The sequence below is a fragment of the Leuciscus leuciscus genome, assembly GCF_965113295.1.
Source record: "Leuciscus leuciscus genome assembly, chromosome: 11".
NCBI classification, from domain to species: domain Eukaryota; kingdom Metazoa; phylum Chordata; class Actinopteri; order Cypriniformes; family Leuciscidae; genus Leuciscus; species Leuciscus leuciscus.
Genome location: NC_138735.1, coordinates 32,466,107 through 32,482,280, shown reverse-complemented (window position 1 = coordinate 32,482,280; position 16,174 = coordinate 32,466,107). Strand labels below are relative to the sequence as shown.

The 16,174-nt window shown below is 37.5% G+C and overlaps 1 protein-coding gene across 12 annotated transcripts in view; it reads left to right on the top strand.

Moving 5' to 3' along the window:
- The window catches only part of LOC309509797 (uncharacterized protein), an 83,566-nt gene that overhangs the window by 62,588 nt on the left and 4,804 nt on the right, over positions 1–16,174 (top strand). For 5 of the 12 annotated variants that reach the window (XM_082184717.1, XM_082184716.1, XM_082184711.1 and 2 more), the window contains 11 exons: positions 979–1,709; positions 2,927–3,163; positions 4,887–5,025; positions 5,539–5,598; positions 7,199–7,497; positions 9,344–9,409; positions 10,741–10,833; positions 11,257–11,338; positions 11,437–11,549; positions 13,570–13,720; positions 14,667–14,804. In XM_082184717.1, coding sequence (XP_082040843.1) covers positions 979–1,709; positions 2,927–3,163; positions 4,887–5,025; positions 5,539–5,598; positions 7,199–7,497; positions 9,344–9,409; positions 10,741–10,833; positions 11,257–11,338; positions 11,437–11,549; positions 13,570–13,720; positions 14,667–14,674 — 1,979 coding nt within the window. In that variant the 3' untranslated portion in view covers positions 14,675–14,804. Of the gene's footprint in view, positions 1–978; positions 1,710–2,926; positions 3,164–4,886; positions 5,026–5,538; positions 5,599–7,196; positions 7,498–9,343; positions 9,410–10,740; positions 10,834–11,256; positions 11,339–11,436; positions 11,550–13,569; positions 13,721–14,666; positions 14,929–16,174 lie in introns of those variants that run through there. The other 7 variants (XM_082184713.1, XM_082184714.1, XM_082184710.1 and 4 more) reach the window with 7 other exon arrangements.

Genomic DNA, 16,174 nt, shown 5'->3' with positions numbered 1-16,174 from the left:
TTTCCACACAAACATGATTTCTAGCTGTGGCTCAAATTCAGTACAACACTTGTATTTCAAGGGGTCCTGACATAGGTTTTTTTTTATATATGTTCCTTGAGTTTCACTTATAATGTAAATATTTGTAAAAAATAAATAAAAAATTATTTATATATATATTTATTATTTTAAAAAAATATATTTTCAATCTTCATTCTGAGCCTCTGTCTGAAGAGACCCGTTTTTAAGGCGTAGTTCTTTTAAGGTTTGTCAGTAAACGGCCACTGTTATGATTGGCTTGCGTCATTGCATAGTATACTATTGCACCTAAGTGTTTACATTATCTATATAATACCATCATTTACAGACAAAGCATTATGGAATCATTACTCACGGTTTGTGATGCCGCTGCTGTCAGATTCAATACAGTCGCTGCTTTATCTTTCTTTGAACTCTCCATTACTCAATCACTGAATGCCAGTGGGCGGGGCCTGTGGTGCGATGATGCGTAACTATATGTTGATGTCTCACTCTAGAGGAAGCCATATGTTTTTGCACGTGTGATGTCACAGATCCCGCAATATCAATCTCTTTTTGGAGCTTCATTAAATACTTTTTTTTTTTATATATATAATGAGTAGGGCGATTTAAGCTGTGAAACTTGCAGGATGTTTTAATGGTACAAAGACATTTTATATGTTAATTTCAAAAGATCAAAGCAAATTTGATTCCTCATGTCATGACCCATTAAATTAAATAAGCTTTCATTTTATAGGTTTCTTGAGTTTATTGATCCATTTTTCTGTCTAATCAAGTTCTTTCTCTACTATTTTATCAACGAAAGTGGCAAAAAGGCCAGAAATGTTTCACAATGTCTTGTCTTTGGTTTGGCTTTGGTTTGGATTAAACAAGAAGAACAAATGACTTGTTTTGCTATGAATTGCTAAATGCTTTGTTTGTAGTTGAATCTTTAAAGCTTTTCTCATGTTTTTCTTCCAGGAAACTCTGATAAGAACAAGCCAGAGGTCAACAAAATGGACAATGTCCAGAAGTTAGACGACTTTGGTGTCTTCAGCAAGACAGACAAAGATCAGAAGATGGAAACTGTGGAGGAGAAAGACAAAACTGGCCACACAGACAAACAAACAACCAAAGAAGAAAACACAGAAACTCAAGTGGACAAAAACAAAGATGTGGACAAGTTGGACAAGTCAGAGAAAAAGGGCAAAGATGAAACGGTTCCCAATGTTGAAATGCCAGTGAAAGTTGAGAGCATTGACAAGTTGGAAAAAACGACTAAAGATGAGACTGAAAAGGTTGAGAAGACAACCGACAAAAAAGAGACGGCAGAAAAGATTGATTCTTCTCCAAAGATTGAGAAAGAGAAGGTGGATCTGGTGGAAAAGACCGAGATCAAGACGGAGGTTGTGAAAACTGACGAGAACAAATCAGACCAGAAAGTAGAGAAGGTTAAAGAAGAACATATGAAGGAGAAAGAAGAACATGTGAAGGAGAAAGAAGAACCTGTAAAGGAGAAAGAAGAACCTGTAAAGGAGAAAGAACAACAGAAGACAGAAAAGGACAAAGTAGAAAAGATTGAGCCAGCTGACAAGAAACCTGCCAAAGCTGAGAAGGATGAGAAAGCCAAAAAAACAGCTGCTAAACCCTCGGCGGCCAAGCCTGCGGTAACCAACGGACGAGACGTGACCAGTCCTGAGAAGAAGACCAAGGTTTGTGGAAACTCTCTGTTGCCTCGTCATCCTCCACTGACATTCCTGCTGTTGCTTCTGCTAATGAGTTTGATTATGTTCTTAAAGCTTATTAATGCCAAAACCAAACCAAAATTCATTTATCTCTCATGTAGGGTTGGAGATCATTATCTCATCGCTACATGACCAAGTTAAAGGAGTAGTTCACTTAACAATTAAAACTTCCTGATTATTTACTCTCCCCACGTCATCCAAGATGTTCATGTCTTTCTTTCTTCAGTCGAAAAGAAATTAGTTTGAAAGTAAACATTCCAGGATTTTTCTCCATATAGTGTCTTCAATGGGGTCCAACGGGTTGAAGGTCCAAATGTGAGTTTCAGTGCAGCTTCAAAGTCTCGACACGATCCAAGACGAGGAATAAGAGTCTTATCTAGACAAACCATCCGCCATTTAAAAAAAAAAAAAAAAGAACATTTATATACTTTTTAGCCACAAATGCTCGTCTTGCATTAGCTCTGTGATGGTCCACGCATTACGCAATCAGGTTGAAAGGTCAAGCGTGACCTAGGCGTAAGAACCGACCCAGTGTTTACAAAGTGAACGTGCAAAGACCAAGTCAAACGCCATTTACAAATTAAAAAAAGGTAAAACAACAATTTTGAAGTTGCAGGAGAAACTGAGATAGAGTTTTTCTCCCTACTCTACATTTTTCTTCTTACATTTTGAACCGGAACACGCGTGACCTTTCAACCTGATTACGTAACGCGCCGCAGAGCTAGTGCAAGACGAGCATTTGTGGCTAAAAAGTATATACATGTTTATTTTGTTATAAAATGTCGGCTGGTTTGTCTAGATAAGACTCTTATTCCTCGTCTGGGATCGTGTCGAGACTTTGAAGCTGCACTGAAACTCACATTTGGACCTTCAACCTGTTGGACCCCATTGAAGTCACTATATGGAGAAACATCCTGGAATGTTTTACTCAAAAACCTTAATTTATATTTCGACTGAGAAAAGAAACACTTAAACATCTTGGATGACTAGTAAATTATCAGAAATTTTTTAATTCTGAAGTGAACTCAATGTTCCCTCTAAATATCATGATGTAAAATTTTAACTTGTGCTTTTATCAGCTTGCACTGCCTTAATCATTATCGCTGCCGTTATCATTTATCCTTATTCTATTTTTTGTTCATCATTTGCCATCCATCCATTGGGTTTGCTGTCCATCCATGCAGCCTGTTGCTGGGTCAATCAAACCCAGTTCTACCAAGCCCAGACCGAGCTCGACCTCCACCACCCCCAAACGCCCGACCTCGACCCCGACCTTGACCTCCAGCACACCCGCTCCCCTCAGCAAAAGAGCCCCAGTGCCCAAAGCTCCCACCCCGGCCCCGGCCACCAAACGACCCGCTACGGCATCCACACGACCCTCCACCGCGACCTCCACCGCAGCCAGAGAGATCAAGCCCAAGGTGAGTCTCCAACATGTGACCGAGGAGACGTCCGAACGCCCTTCCCGAGGTCAAAGCGGCTCAATCCGGCTCTCGTCTCTGCGTGGATGTTGTGTTTGTGTGGGCTGTCCATGCTTGACCACATCAACATGTTTTTTTAGTTTGCATTGCCCAGGTTTTTATTAAATAAGTTTCTTTTGGCTCACCAAGGCTGCATTTATTTGATCAAAAACACAGTAAAAATGGTGAAATATTATTAGTATTTAAATCAGCTGTTTTCTATGTGAATATATAGTAATAAGTGTAATTTATTCCTGTGATCAAAGCTGAATTTTCAGCATCATTACTCCAGTCTTCAGTGTCACATGATCCTTCAGAACTCATTCTAATATGATGATTTGATGCTCAAGAAACATTTATGATTATTAGCACTTTTGGTAGAAACAGTGATACGTATTTTTTTCAGGATTCTTTGATGAATAGAAAGTTCAAAAGAACAGCATTTAATTGAAACAGAATCTTTTGTAACATTATAAATGTCTTCACTGTCACTTTTGATCAATTAAATGCATCCTTGATAAATATATTTTTTTTTTAAATCTTACTGACCCCAAACTGTTGAACTGTTGGGTATGTCTATAAAGAAGCTTAAATGTAATAGAGCTTCTAAAGTCATAAAAATAGCTGCTTGTGACAGTCTTTCTAGAAAATCAGCTAGAAATACCTCAGATATATCTATGAAATAGTTTTGATCTAGTATCCATGAACCTAAAATACTAAATATGGTGTATTATGTATGTAGATTATGTTTTTGAGTGTGACCCACTCGGCCGTTGTTCTTGATAAATCTCTTTAAATATGAAGAATATTCAGTTCAAGTCTTCCCTCTAGTGGCCATTTGTTAACAACACTACTTCCTTCCTAAAATCAGCATTTGACTAGTGAAATTAAATGAATATTAATATGTACAATCAGGGCAGTAGATTAGATTAACAATCAGCAAATGCAAAATCATTAATAGTCATGATTAAAACACCGTGTTGCCATGATAATGTGAAAGTCCCCCTGTAGTCAATCATTTTTTCCCCTTAAACTCATCTTTGATCACCAACATTTTTCCTTGAAAAGTCTTAAAATATCTTGATAGTAACTCGACACCCTTGCCTCATTTAGTATGCGCAGTTCTAAGAATATGCAAATGAGCCCCGCCTCCACTCACTCACTCAGCTCAGAGATCCACTGGTTGACGATCACACGTTGATCTGATTGGTTACAAGGTAGTTTGTGACGTCAGAAACACCAGCGATTTCAAAGCGTGTGTTTGAGACTGTCTTTGGTTCACTGCAGTTTTAAGGAGGAAATACTCAGCAATGCTGTCGACTTATGAATTTGCACATGGTTTGTCTTAAAGCATATTAAATACACCACATAGACACATAAACAACATTAAAAGATGGATTTTCACCACAGGGGGACTTTATTAAGAAATCTGACTGAATCCACAATAAGAAAAGAGTTTTTTTTGTTGCTGTTTTAAGTTGGCATTACTATATTCTTAGAGGATGACAGCATCTGAAGCTGGCAGGCTATTTTTGGAGCAAAAATAGCTAAATATATTTGGATGAAACTTGTCTGGGTTCTTTACTACTGTACACCCACTGTGAGAAAGTATTACAGTGAAACTTGTATATAACCCTTCTGAAATGGACCTTTCCCATCATAACATGTTTTTTTCCTCCAACAGACGGCCACAGAGAAGCGCCCACTTGTGCCAAAAGCCACTGCCGCTCCGGCTCGACCCGCGACAGACAAGCCTGCGCCCGCGACACGCACCGCGACCACGACACGCACCGTAGCCAGCGCTCCTGCAGCACGACGCCCGGGTTAGTGAACCAGTCACATGTCCCACGGCTATATCTGTGGCAATAGCCAAAAATACATTGTATGGGTCAAAATGATCGATTTTATGCCAAAAATCATTAGGATATTAAGTAAAGATCATGTTCCATTAAGATATTTTGTACATTTCCTACTGTAAATACATAAAAATATATATTTGTGTGAGTGAATGCAGCACAATCGCCAACATAAATGAACAACTTTAAAGGAGATTTTCTCAATGTTTATATTTTTTTGCACCCTCAGATTCCAGATTTTCAATAGTTGTATTTCAGCCAAATATTGTCCTATCCTAACAAACCACACATCAATGGAATTGGAAAGCTTATTTATTCATATGATGTATAAATCTCAAAAAAAAAAAATTGTCCCTTGTGACTGGTTTTGTGGTCCAGGGTCGCATATATGCTGTATTTTAAAGACAAGGCATTGCATTTTGTGCTGATTTAAGAAATGCTAGGAATATTCACATTATGCATTTCTATTTTTGTTATTAGCCGCGAAGACTGAGAGCAAACCAGGAGATGAAAAGAAACCAAGCACACTGAAAACTACAGGTACGGCACACGCGTAACCACACATAACATAATTTCTGATTATTATCAGAGTTTAAAAACGTTTTTGCTGCCTAATATTTTTGTGGAAACTGTGATTAAACTATCATTCAAAAGTTTGGGGAAATGAAGCATTTAAGAAGAAAATAATAATACTTTTATTCATCAAGGATACATTAAATTGATCAAAAGTGACAGTAAATGCATTTATGATGCTAAAAAAAGATTCTATTTCAAATAAATACTTTTCTTTTGAACTTTCTAGTTGTCAAAGAATCCTGAAAAATAAAATGCATCACCGTTTCCACAAAAACAAACTTTTTTCAACACTGATAATAATCATAAATGTTTCTTGATCATCAAATCATCATATCATAATGATTTGTGAAGGATCATGTGACACTGGAGACTGGAGTAATGATGCTGAAAATTCAGCTTTGATCACAGGAATAAATTACACTTCACTATATATTCACACAGAAAACAGCTGATTTACATAAGAATAATATCTCACATTTTTGCTATATTTTCGATCAGATAAATGCAGCTGTGAGCAGAAGGGACTCTGATAGCAAGCTTTTGACTAGTAGTGTATGTATATGTATATGTGTGGGAATAATAAGAATATTCAAGATAGTGGCTTAAAGCATTAGTGTAACTAGTAACAGGTAAAAGATGCAGAGATGCTACGCTGAAAACACGATGCACAAGTGATTCGGGCAGCAGGAATGAGTTTGGGATAATCCCGCGCACACACACTGCTTCCCTCCCGTTTCCAGAGATTTGAGCCGAACGCAGCGCTGCAGAGAGATTATTTTAATCTGACGCTTAAAACAGGGTTTAATGCTTCAAAACTGAACATTCAGATATCGCTCAGAAACGGGATCTAGTGCTCACTTATGTGCACCCTTTATAAAGGCTTTGACAGGACAAGTACTTCTCTTAACTTTCTGTGAACCTTTATTATAAAACAAGTGTTTTAAAGTTCAACTACATCCCCAAACATGTGTTTTTACCATAGACTGTAAAAAAAAAATATGGGCGTAGTGTGCTTGATGTCACCCGTAGTGTTTCTGAAGAGCATTTTTGAAGCCCAAAGTGGGCGGAGCCGGCCGTCGCCATCTTGGAAGCGCGTCACTCCCAGATAAACGAAAATGTGCAGCGAGGCGGATTAGCTGAGGTGACGTGACGCTAACAGACAGCAGACAAACGGCTAGCAATGACATCAGCGGCAATCCACCCGTCACTCCAGTGGCCACGCCCTTAATTATGCTGAACTTTAAGGCTTAATATAATTTAAACGGATGAGTTATAAAAAAAATTCTCCCCTCACAGTCGTCATGAAGGGCAAAATTAGCTATATAGACCACAACCACTTTTTGCACCAGACTGTAAACATGTGTGTTTCTGCTGTAAAGTTGGGCATTTTAACATGCGGGTTTATGGGATTGACTCTCTTCTGCAGCCGGCCTCTAGTGGCCAGTGGATGAACTGCAGTTTTAGTCACTTCAGTGTTGGATTCAAGAGAGACACTGGAAGGTCGCAAATCGGGGCAAAAATCTGAGCAGTGTATTCAAGCCTTTAACTGACCTCACATCTTTAGTTCCAGATGCTGCCCGCTCTAAATCCGCACCGCTCAAAGCCTCCAGCACTACAAGCAGCGCCACCGGTCGTCCTCGACCCACCAAAACCCCCGTTCCCAGCAGCACCACAGCCGAGAAGAAGCAGCTGGTTCCCCGCGCTGCTCGACCCAGTGCCACGACCACCAGCACCACGACTCGACCCAGTGCCGCTCCCCGACCCAGCTCCAGCTCCAGCGCCACACCAGCGCCCGACATCAGAAACATCCGCTCCAAGATCGGATCCACAGACAACATCAAATACCAGCCAGGAGGAGGGAAGGTAAGAACACACACTTCATCGTGGACGAGTTTGAGACCAGTCTGTACAGTCTGATTCGTATTCAGTCCAGCAGCCGTACAGTAGAGATGTAACGAGACCCTCATGTTACGATTCGATATTATTGTGATACTCCTAGACATATGATAAAAGGTTAATGAATTGTATGAATATGATTGATCTCTGCTAGATATATTTAAAATAATGTCAGCCACTTTTTCATTATCAGAAGCCATAAATATTCCCCCATTGCATTATTATACATTATATTCAACATTATATTTAGTAGTTTAATGCAGTACTGACACTAAAACTTTGAAAACTTGAATTTTTCAACATTAATTTTTTTATTTTATGTGAATTATACACAATACAGATTGTCACTATCCCCGATACATATTGTTGCATTTTGTTTTGTGATATAGTGACACGATATATTGTTACACCCCTACTGTACAGTATTATTTATATTTTATTATCCGACAGTAACACTGTGGTATCTTGAAGTATATATATCTCAGAGTACTGTACAATTACCATGGTGTTTACATGATACTCTAACATAAGTAAGTTCAACAACAATCAAAATTGTTTGTCCAAAAAAAACTAGTATTATCATGAGTCAGGGACAAATTTGGTAGTAATAAGAGCATTATTCTTACTTGATGAGTCAGTTTGACATGTTTGAGTGTTTTCTCTTCACCGCTGTCGTCTTCAGTTTGCTGGTCTTTATTTAATGACTGTAACCTGAAAAATTATGACAATTACAGGCAGCGTCCAGAGGTAGAAACACATCAGTCTATTTTACAATTAATATTCATATAATGATATTAATGAATGTATGTTTTAATATATTTTATATAAATATAAAAATACTATATCTAGAATCTATATAATGTATTCAATTATTACATAATATTATATAATACTATATTATTATTATATAATAATTATTATTTTATTTATATATATATATATAATAAAAAAAATAAAAAAATATATAATATATATTATATTATATAATAATTGAATACATTATATATAATAAATGTTCTAGATATAGTATTTTTATATTTATATAGATATACATTTATATTTAAATATTTAAATGTACTTTAATGTTTACTAGATGCTTCCTTCACTGTCCACATACCTAAATGAATTTATAAATATAATTTAAAGAAAGGGTATTGCAGTCTTTAAATGTTCTCTAAATGCCCAAACGCTGCCTGTTGAGTCACTTCCTGTTAAGTTTTGGACACAGAGGTTCATTTGCTGTGTGTAAACGGAGACGGGCACGAGTCTGTATTCTCTGCTCATGTTTACTTCTAGATGACTCCCTGTATATTTAGCTCCAGTCTTCATAATCATTATTGATCACTCATGTCCTGATGTCATAGCTTCACTTTCTGGTATTGCATCTCTCCCATGTGTGTTGTTCATCCTGGTCTTTTTCCTGGCTGAGCTCTTTCTGTGACTCGCTAACACTCTGCTGTTCCTGATGTGCTTGAGAAACGTCTCCTGTCACCACAGATGCAGATGCACAAATCTAAGAGCTTCGTTTAGTACCAGAGTATCATCGCGGTTGTAGAGCCAGTTGTGTTTGCAGCATGATGATGTTTCACCCAGAATCCCGTGCATGTCTGGAGTTTGTCCATATAAACGTGAGACTCACGCTGCACGGAAGAACGTCACTAACCTGCCCCAGTTCTGCCTGTTCCTGACTTTTCCTCCTGATCCTAAAGTGTTTTCCCAGTTTTTACATGCGATTACCATAGGATTTAGGCCGTAGATGAGTATGATAGAGCCGTTTCCACACATGTGAGTGACTGGAGGGGTGTATCTGCAGGTCACAGTGTCTCAGAGCAGGACGGACACACACACCTTACTCTCCAAAGAGACCAGCCAGGGCAAAGTGAGTTCAACCCATCAGCCCTTCACACTCATGCCTCTGACTGTCACTCTCAGTCTTTCCAAACTCTCATTCTCTGCTCAACAAGCCTACACAGATCTGACACAACAGTGTGTGTGTGTGTGTGTGTGTGTGTGTGTGTGTGTGTGTGTGTGTATTATTATTATTATTTTTAAATTTTAAATTTTTGTGTGTGTATGTGTGTGTATGTATGTTTCAATATATTTTTTTAAATAAAATATAATATTTATTATATATTCAATTCCTCCTGATTTATTATTCAATTAAATAATATATTTATTAATTACTAATTAATATATTATTTTATATTGAATTATCAAATTGTATGCATATTTTATAGTGTATTAATTGTTATAATATTTATTTTTTTCATTTGCAAAAAATATATAATTAATAATTTTATATATATATATATATATATATATATATATATATATATATATATATATATATATAGTTTATTTGATAAGATTATTAAAATATTTTATTTGTAATTTTAAATATGTAATGGATTAATAATTTATATTTTCGGTTTGTAATGTTGAATTAATATATAATCTGATCTTGTTATCAGCCATTAAAAACACATATTGTTTGACCACTCATCTTTCCATCTTTCCCTCTGGAGATCTTTGGAATATTCACATTGGGTTTTGATCAAAATATTATATTTTATTAGTGTGTGTCTCCGCACCTCATTAATGAATGCCACACATCACCTCATACATCACAGCAGGGATACTCAAACTGCATGTTTCGGGGACGACTGAAGAAAACGCTGAATAAGCCAGTAAATAAAATAACAGATAATGATAATAATATTACTTATTCAGTTTTAAAATGTGCAGTAAACAACAATCACAACAATAACGCTCATTGTACTCAAGATTGTCTACAATAGATTATCAATGAGGCAATAAAACAAACGCTGCTATTGTGAGTGTTTGCAGCGGAGACACGGCTTCAGTGATTATAATGAGAGTATTGTTATGCCATTCAAATTAATTCTCAAAAAATGTAATATTGGTGCCGGTTCACTGATAAGCTTTGAGGATTTGAGTATCCCTGCATCACAATGTTCATTTGAACCTCAGTATTCATCAGTTCCTCAGTCTAAATCAGTTCCCAGTTCACTTTAACAGGGCTAAAGTTCACAGACGAGGGAAGACGAACACTAACGGTGTCGATGCGCAGTGCATTAATGGGTGCTAGTTGCTTTTAGATGCTTCTGCTTGTGTCGTCTGTTGTCTTTCCTCTCTAACCTGCTCCTCCCTGGTGTCCCGTCCCTCCCGGCCCGCCGTGCTGTGTTATAGGTTCAGATAGTCTCCAAAAAAGTGGACTACAGTCACGTGACTTCCCGCTTGGGCTCCAAGGACAATATCAAACATATTCCTGGTGGAGGGAACGTAAGTAACGTTACTGCATGCGGTGTAGTCGTTGTTCAAACAAACACCATCATTCTGTCCATTGTGCCACATGAACGCTGACGCAAACAATGAGACGCTTTCTTCGCTTATGAACAAATAAGAGCTGCTGATGCTCCGGGAGGAACGCTGCCAAATCCTTTTCCCAAATCCAAAACAACATTATAACCAAATCATGGTGACAGCAGAGGTTTGGATTCCTGACGTTTGTTCATAATCTTCTTCAAATCTGCTTGCGTTGCTCTCTCTGAAATCTCACTCTTACTCACTCAAGAGTTTAGAGATCAGCTCCGATGTCATTGTTTGGTTTTCCTCGTCACCTGGTGTTCAAGCACTGCATGGCACTTTATTTCTGTCTTGAACAGCTTTCTCTCGGTCGTATCAGATGATTATGTTTATTCACAGGTCCAGATTCTCACCAAGAAGGTTGACTTGAGTAAAGTGACCTCCAAGTGTGGATCCAAAAGCAACATCAAATATAAACCAGGTATGATGAGAGCGACACCGCGTGTGTGTTTTCAGTTCCTCCTCGAGCTTGTTTTAAAGCGATCGGTGTGCGTGTGTGATGATGATGATTGTCTGTAGGTGGAGGGGAAGTCAAGATCGAGAGCCATAAGGTGAACTTTAAGGATAAAGCTCAGTCCAAGGTGGGCTCGATGGATAACGTCAATCATGAGCCTGGTGGCGGGAACGTCAAGGTGAGAGTTCATGAAGATCCGTCTCACAGTCAAACATCCATCACGAGTAAACATGGTGTAGATGTAATGAGGACCAAGTGATATTAATGTGCATTAATTCAGACATTTTTGAATAAAAACATCGGCAACACTTTATTGTAAATGATGTAGTTACGTTACTAAACCAGACCCTAACCGTAAATCTATAGTGAGTACATGTAGTTAATTAATGTTACTCAGTACGTCACCTTAAAATAAAGTGTAATGAACACATTTTAGTGTTTTTAAGTGTTTGAAGGAATAATTCACACCAAAATTATTATTTTTTAAATAATCTTTCAATTTCACCCTCATGTTTTTCCAAAACCCTCATAATTTCGATGAAATATAAAAGATGATGTTCATAAAGTATGATGACAGTAGTCCATGACTCCAGCATCATATTAGCAGTCGAGATTTGCTATATAGTATATATAGTTTTACATAAGGGTACTATATAATAGATATCAAATACTCACCAAAATATTGCAAAAATGACGACTATTATCGCATACTTTATTCTGACTTTATATACTTATTTGCAAGCATAAAGTACAAGTACACTCACATAAATCAATATATATATTTCTATATATATAGCAAATCTCGACGGCTTGATTGTATTGTCACAAAATGTAACTATATTGTCGTTCAGCTTTAATCTGAGAAATGCGATGAAAAGGCATTAAGATATTATAAACATTAGCATCATGCTTTGAAACTGTGTATTGTGAAAAGCACTATATAAATAATTTGACTATTCAAAATCCACTGAAGTCATATATAGATTTATGAGGAACAGACTCTTAAAACTCATCCATGCATTCATCCGAATGTGAATATTGCACACCAGAACAAGAGAGATTTAAATAACACTCACAGCTTTGCTTTATTATATATCAGTGGTAAGTACAGAAACATTACGCTTGCATGGAAAGTGTTAAACATGCTGACAGAACATGTCTTTGATCAATGCTATTTTTCATGTTTTTATTTGTTTTAAGTCCATGTGTTTTTACTGTGTTCATTCCAAACCCAGAACAATCACTTAGTACATGTATATTAATATATATATATATATATACATTATGCTTAGTTTCTCTGGTGTGTCAGGCAACAGAAAGACTAAACTGGAGATTTGAGAGCATGTTATTAACATGGGAATGATGGTTAGGGACAGCTTGAGCTTTCATTGGTTCTGGTTTGTTTCCAAACTCTTACTGGTGGCTTCAGGCGTCGGTGTGATTATGATGTCACCTGCCCCTCAGCCTATGGCCATCCATTTCAGTCACATGACCACTCGCTGCACCCATTGTTGTTTTACCCATCATCTACATTTTGATCACGTTTTTAAACTTTACCGTATACGTTTACTGAGAAAACAATGTGAATTTGAGTCTTTTGACTACAATCTGTAATTAATATTAAACTGTAAATATAACCTGTACATTTTATTTGGGATGAAAACTTTTCAGTTTTCAGATCTTGCTGACATGTTCATAATGATTGAAAAATTACACATAATGTGTATTAAAAATACATGCATTTTAATGATTGACAGGCATATCCATTTGCATGGGATTCTATTCATTGCCATTCAATTCATCCAACAGTTGAAATTAAAGGTTAAGTCAGTTCCTCATGATAGTCGACCATATACATTCATGAGGTTCTTTAGTCATGATTTTATTGATTACTCTGTTTTAATGTTTTGCTTTGTTCTTTGCATGCATACAGAACCAGTCTAGTGTATAAGTATAAGAAATGTATAGTGACCAAAAACATTCAGGACAAATCAACCAGTCATTTTAATTTCACTCATTTAAGCAGATGACAGAAGCATCAATTCAGTCCAGTGCATCCAAACTGGTCCTGTGTGTCAGCCATCTTGCTTCTCCATGCAAGGTTTAGATGTATATAGTGTTTCAGCACACACTCCTGGCTCTGCATCATCAGCATCTCACCCACATCTGTGCTATTGAACCCCTGCTGTGTGTTTTAGGCTGAGGGTGCGCAGGAGACTGAGGCTAGTGGGGCTCCCTCTAGTGGTGTGTCGGCCCCTGCCCAGGAGAATGGGCTGAAGGAGGGCGGCCCCTGCAGGAGTGACGAGCTCCGGGACCCACAGGGCCTGGACTCGCTCATCCCTGAAACAAGTAAGTGTGTGTGTCACCCAGCGCCCCGGCCGAAGCCCCGTCAGACTAGAGTTCCTGTAGAAATGCCAGATTCCATCTCCTCATTTACAACTGATTATTATTTGTTTCTCCATTATTTCATACACACTATTAGTTTTTTTAGTTTATTGTCTTTAGTTCTTAATTTTAAGCACCATGTAAATTGTGTTATTTCGTTGTCTGGTTTATTACTGTACGAGAGGTCGACCGATTATGAATTCAAAACCAATAATGAAGGTCGTAGAAAGACGATTAATTGGCTAATAGTTTTTATAATCAAAAACATTGAATGTAACATAATTTTTTAGGTTAAATCATAATATTGAAGAAAAGAAAACACTGAAAAACATTGAAGTAAAATCTAAATCTAAATCTAAAAAACATTCATTGTAACCTTTCCTTTTTTTCAAATAAAATCAAAGCATTGAATGAAAAGCTTAAATGTATCAAGTAACATTTTTAATTTTAAAGTAAAAATAGTAAAAATCTTAAAATATTGAATTCAATGATTGTATGTAATATTTGTAAGTTACTTAAATAAAATGGTACATTGAATGTTTTATTCAATATTTTGAAGTAAATTCAAAAAGATTAAAATAAAACATGTAATTTAGTAACATTTTACTTTAAGTAAAATCAAAATATTACATAAAAACATTTAATTTAATATTTTATTCAAGTAAAGTCAAAAGATTGAGTAAAAGCATGTTCCATTTTTTTTAAGTAAAATCTAAATAGTTAATAAAACATTAAAAATAACGTTCAAAACAAATTGAATGTGTAACTAATGAAATGACAGTAGTTTGAAGATTGATTGTTACGGGTGTAGATTCATAAGCGGCTCGACCTCTGTGCTGAACTGATGTTTAACAGGGCTCTCTCTGATCACGTGACACATCTCTGGTCTTGACCTCTTCTTATTTTTCAGGCATCTAACTCGACTTTTAACTATCACTCTTCCCTCTTCATTTCAACCCCCCACGCTTCCTCTCCTCCCCTTGTTTGTGTCCTGTTCCTCCTCTGTCCTGTCTTTCTCCACACTCTGATGCAGATTGAGTCTTTCAAGCTAAATTTCCGCGAGAACGCCCACTCTCGCACGGACCACGGCGCTGACATCATCACCTGGCCCGTCTCGAGTGACAGTCCTGTTTTCCACAGCAGCGTTTCGCTCACCGACTCCCTCATCCCTCGCTCTCACACCACCCCGGCCTTCGTCTCTTCACAAGAACAACGGGGCGAAGTCGGCTCGCTCAACGACCTCCGGACATGATCTGTCTTTTCATTGGTCTGCTGCTCCCTAAACCCCGCCTCCTACCATTGCTAAGACTCATATGATTGGTGTGCTGTTTGTTGACGTTCTTGACCGTCATTCCTGATTGGTACAGTCATCAGGATGCGCTAAAAAAAGAAGTGGATTGTGAGTGAAATACTCGCCCTTCCGGTAACGGTCTGGATGGGGTTTTGCTGAGATCACGGCTAAACTCACACCTAACAGTCACAACACCTGCGATGTCACTTGTTGTAGAGCATGAATCTAGTTTAGTTGCTTTCGTTTCTTTCTTTATCAGTGTTGCAACTCTCCACTCGGTATTCATAATCATGGTGTAGCTGATCTGATCACCACATACACACACATCTGGATCCATCTGGACATCATCTCTCGCTGCCTTCAAGTCCTCCGGGGAAGATCGTTCTTATGAATGCAGTTCAACGTGCTTTACATAATCAAATATCCATTATAACATCACAGGAGAAAATCATGTTTTCTTCACTTTCAGAAGCTTTTTTTAGTGGCAACGCAACAAAACGAAGAGCAGAGAATGTGTGCAACTGATAAGTTTTATAACTCTAATGACGCCGCAGAGCATGATGGGAAATGTAGTTTGGTTGCATGAAGCTTTAAGCCGTGGACACACTAGAATTCTATGAACACGGCATCATTTTTAACAACATTTAATGCGTCCAAAATTTTAAAAAATACACAATCTTCTCAACTTTACTTCATTTCTGCAGATTTAAAGTTCACGCCGTCTTCTGTATCGTCACACGTCTCTATAGGACACAGATTCACCAAACTTGACTCTTTGGAAAGCAGCGAAATTCACAAAGTTTGCGTTTTCTGTCTGAATGGACGTCATTGTTGTGTTAAAGCTTCATTAATTAGCTTAATAAAGATTTTCTGGGCAGCGGTAACCAGAAGAAATCATTCAAACACACACTATTCAAACGGCCAATAAAAGCTTCCGCTACAATTCTGGGAAAGTTTCCTGACATTAGTTACGAGATTGTGTGGCGTTGGTCTCGTAAGCACGATCATTCCCGCGTGACTTGAAGGCAGCATCATGTGACCCTCTCTCACCTCACCTTTGACCTCCAGTAGAGCTGAAACTGAATCCCATAGGCTATCTGAGTCTCTCTCTAAAACTCTGTTTCGTG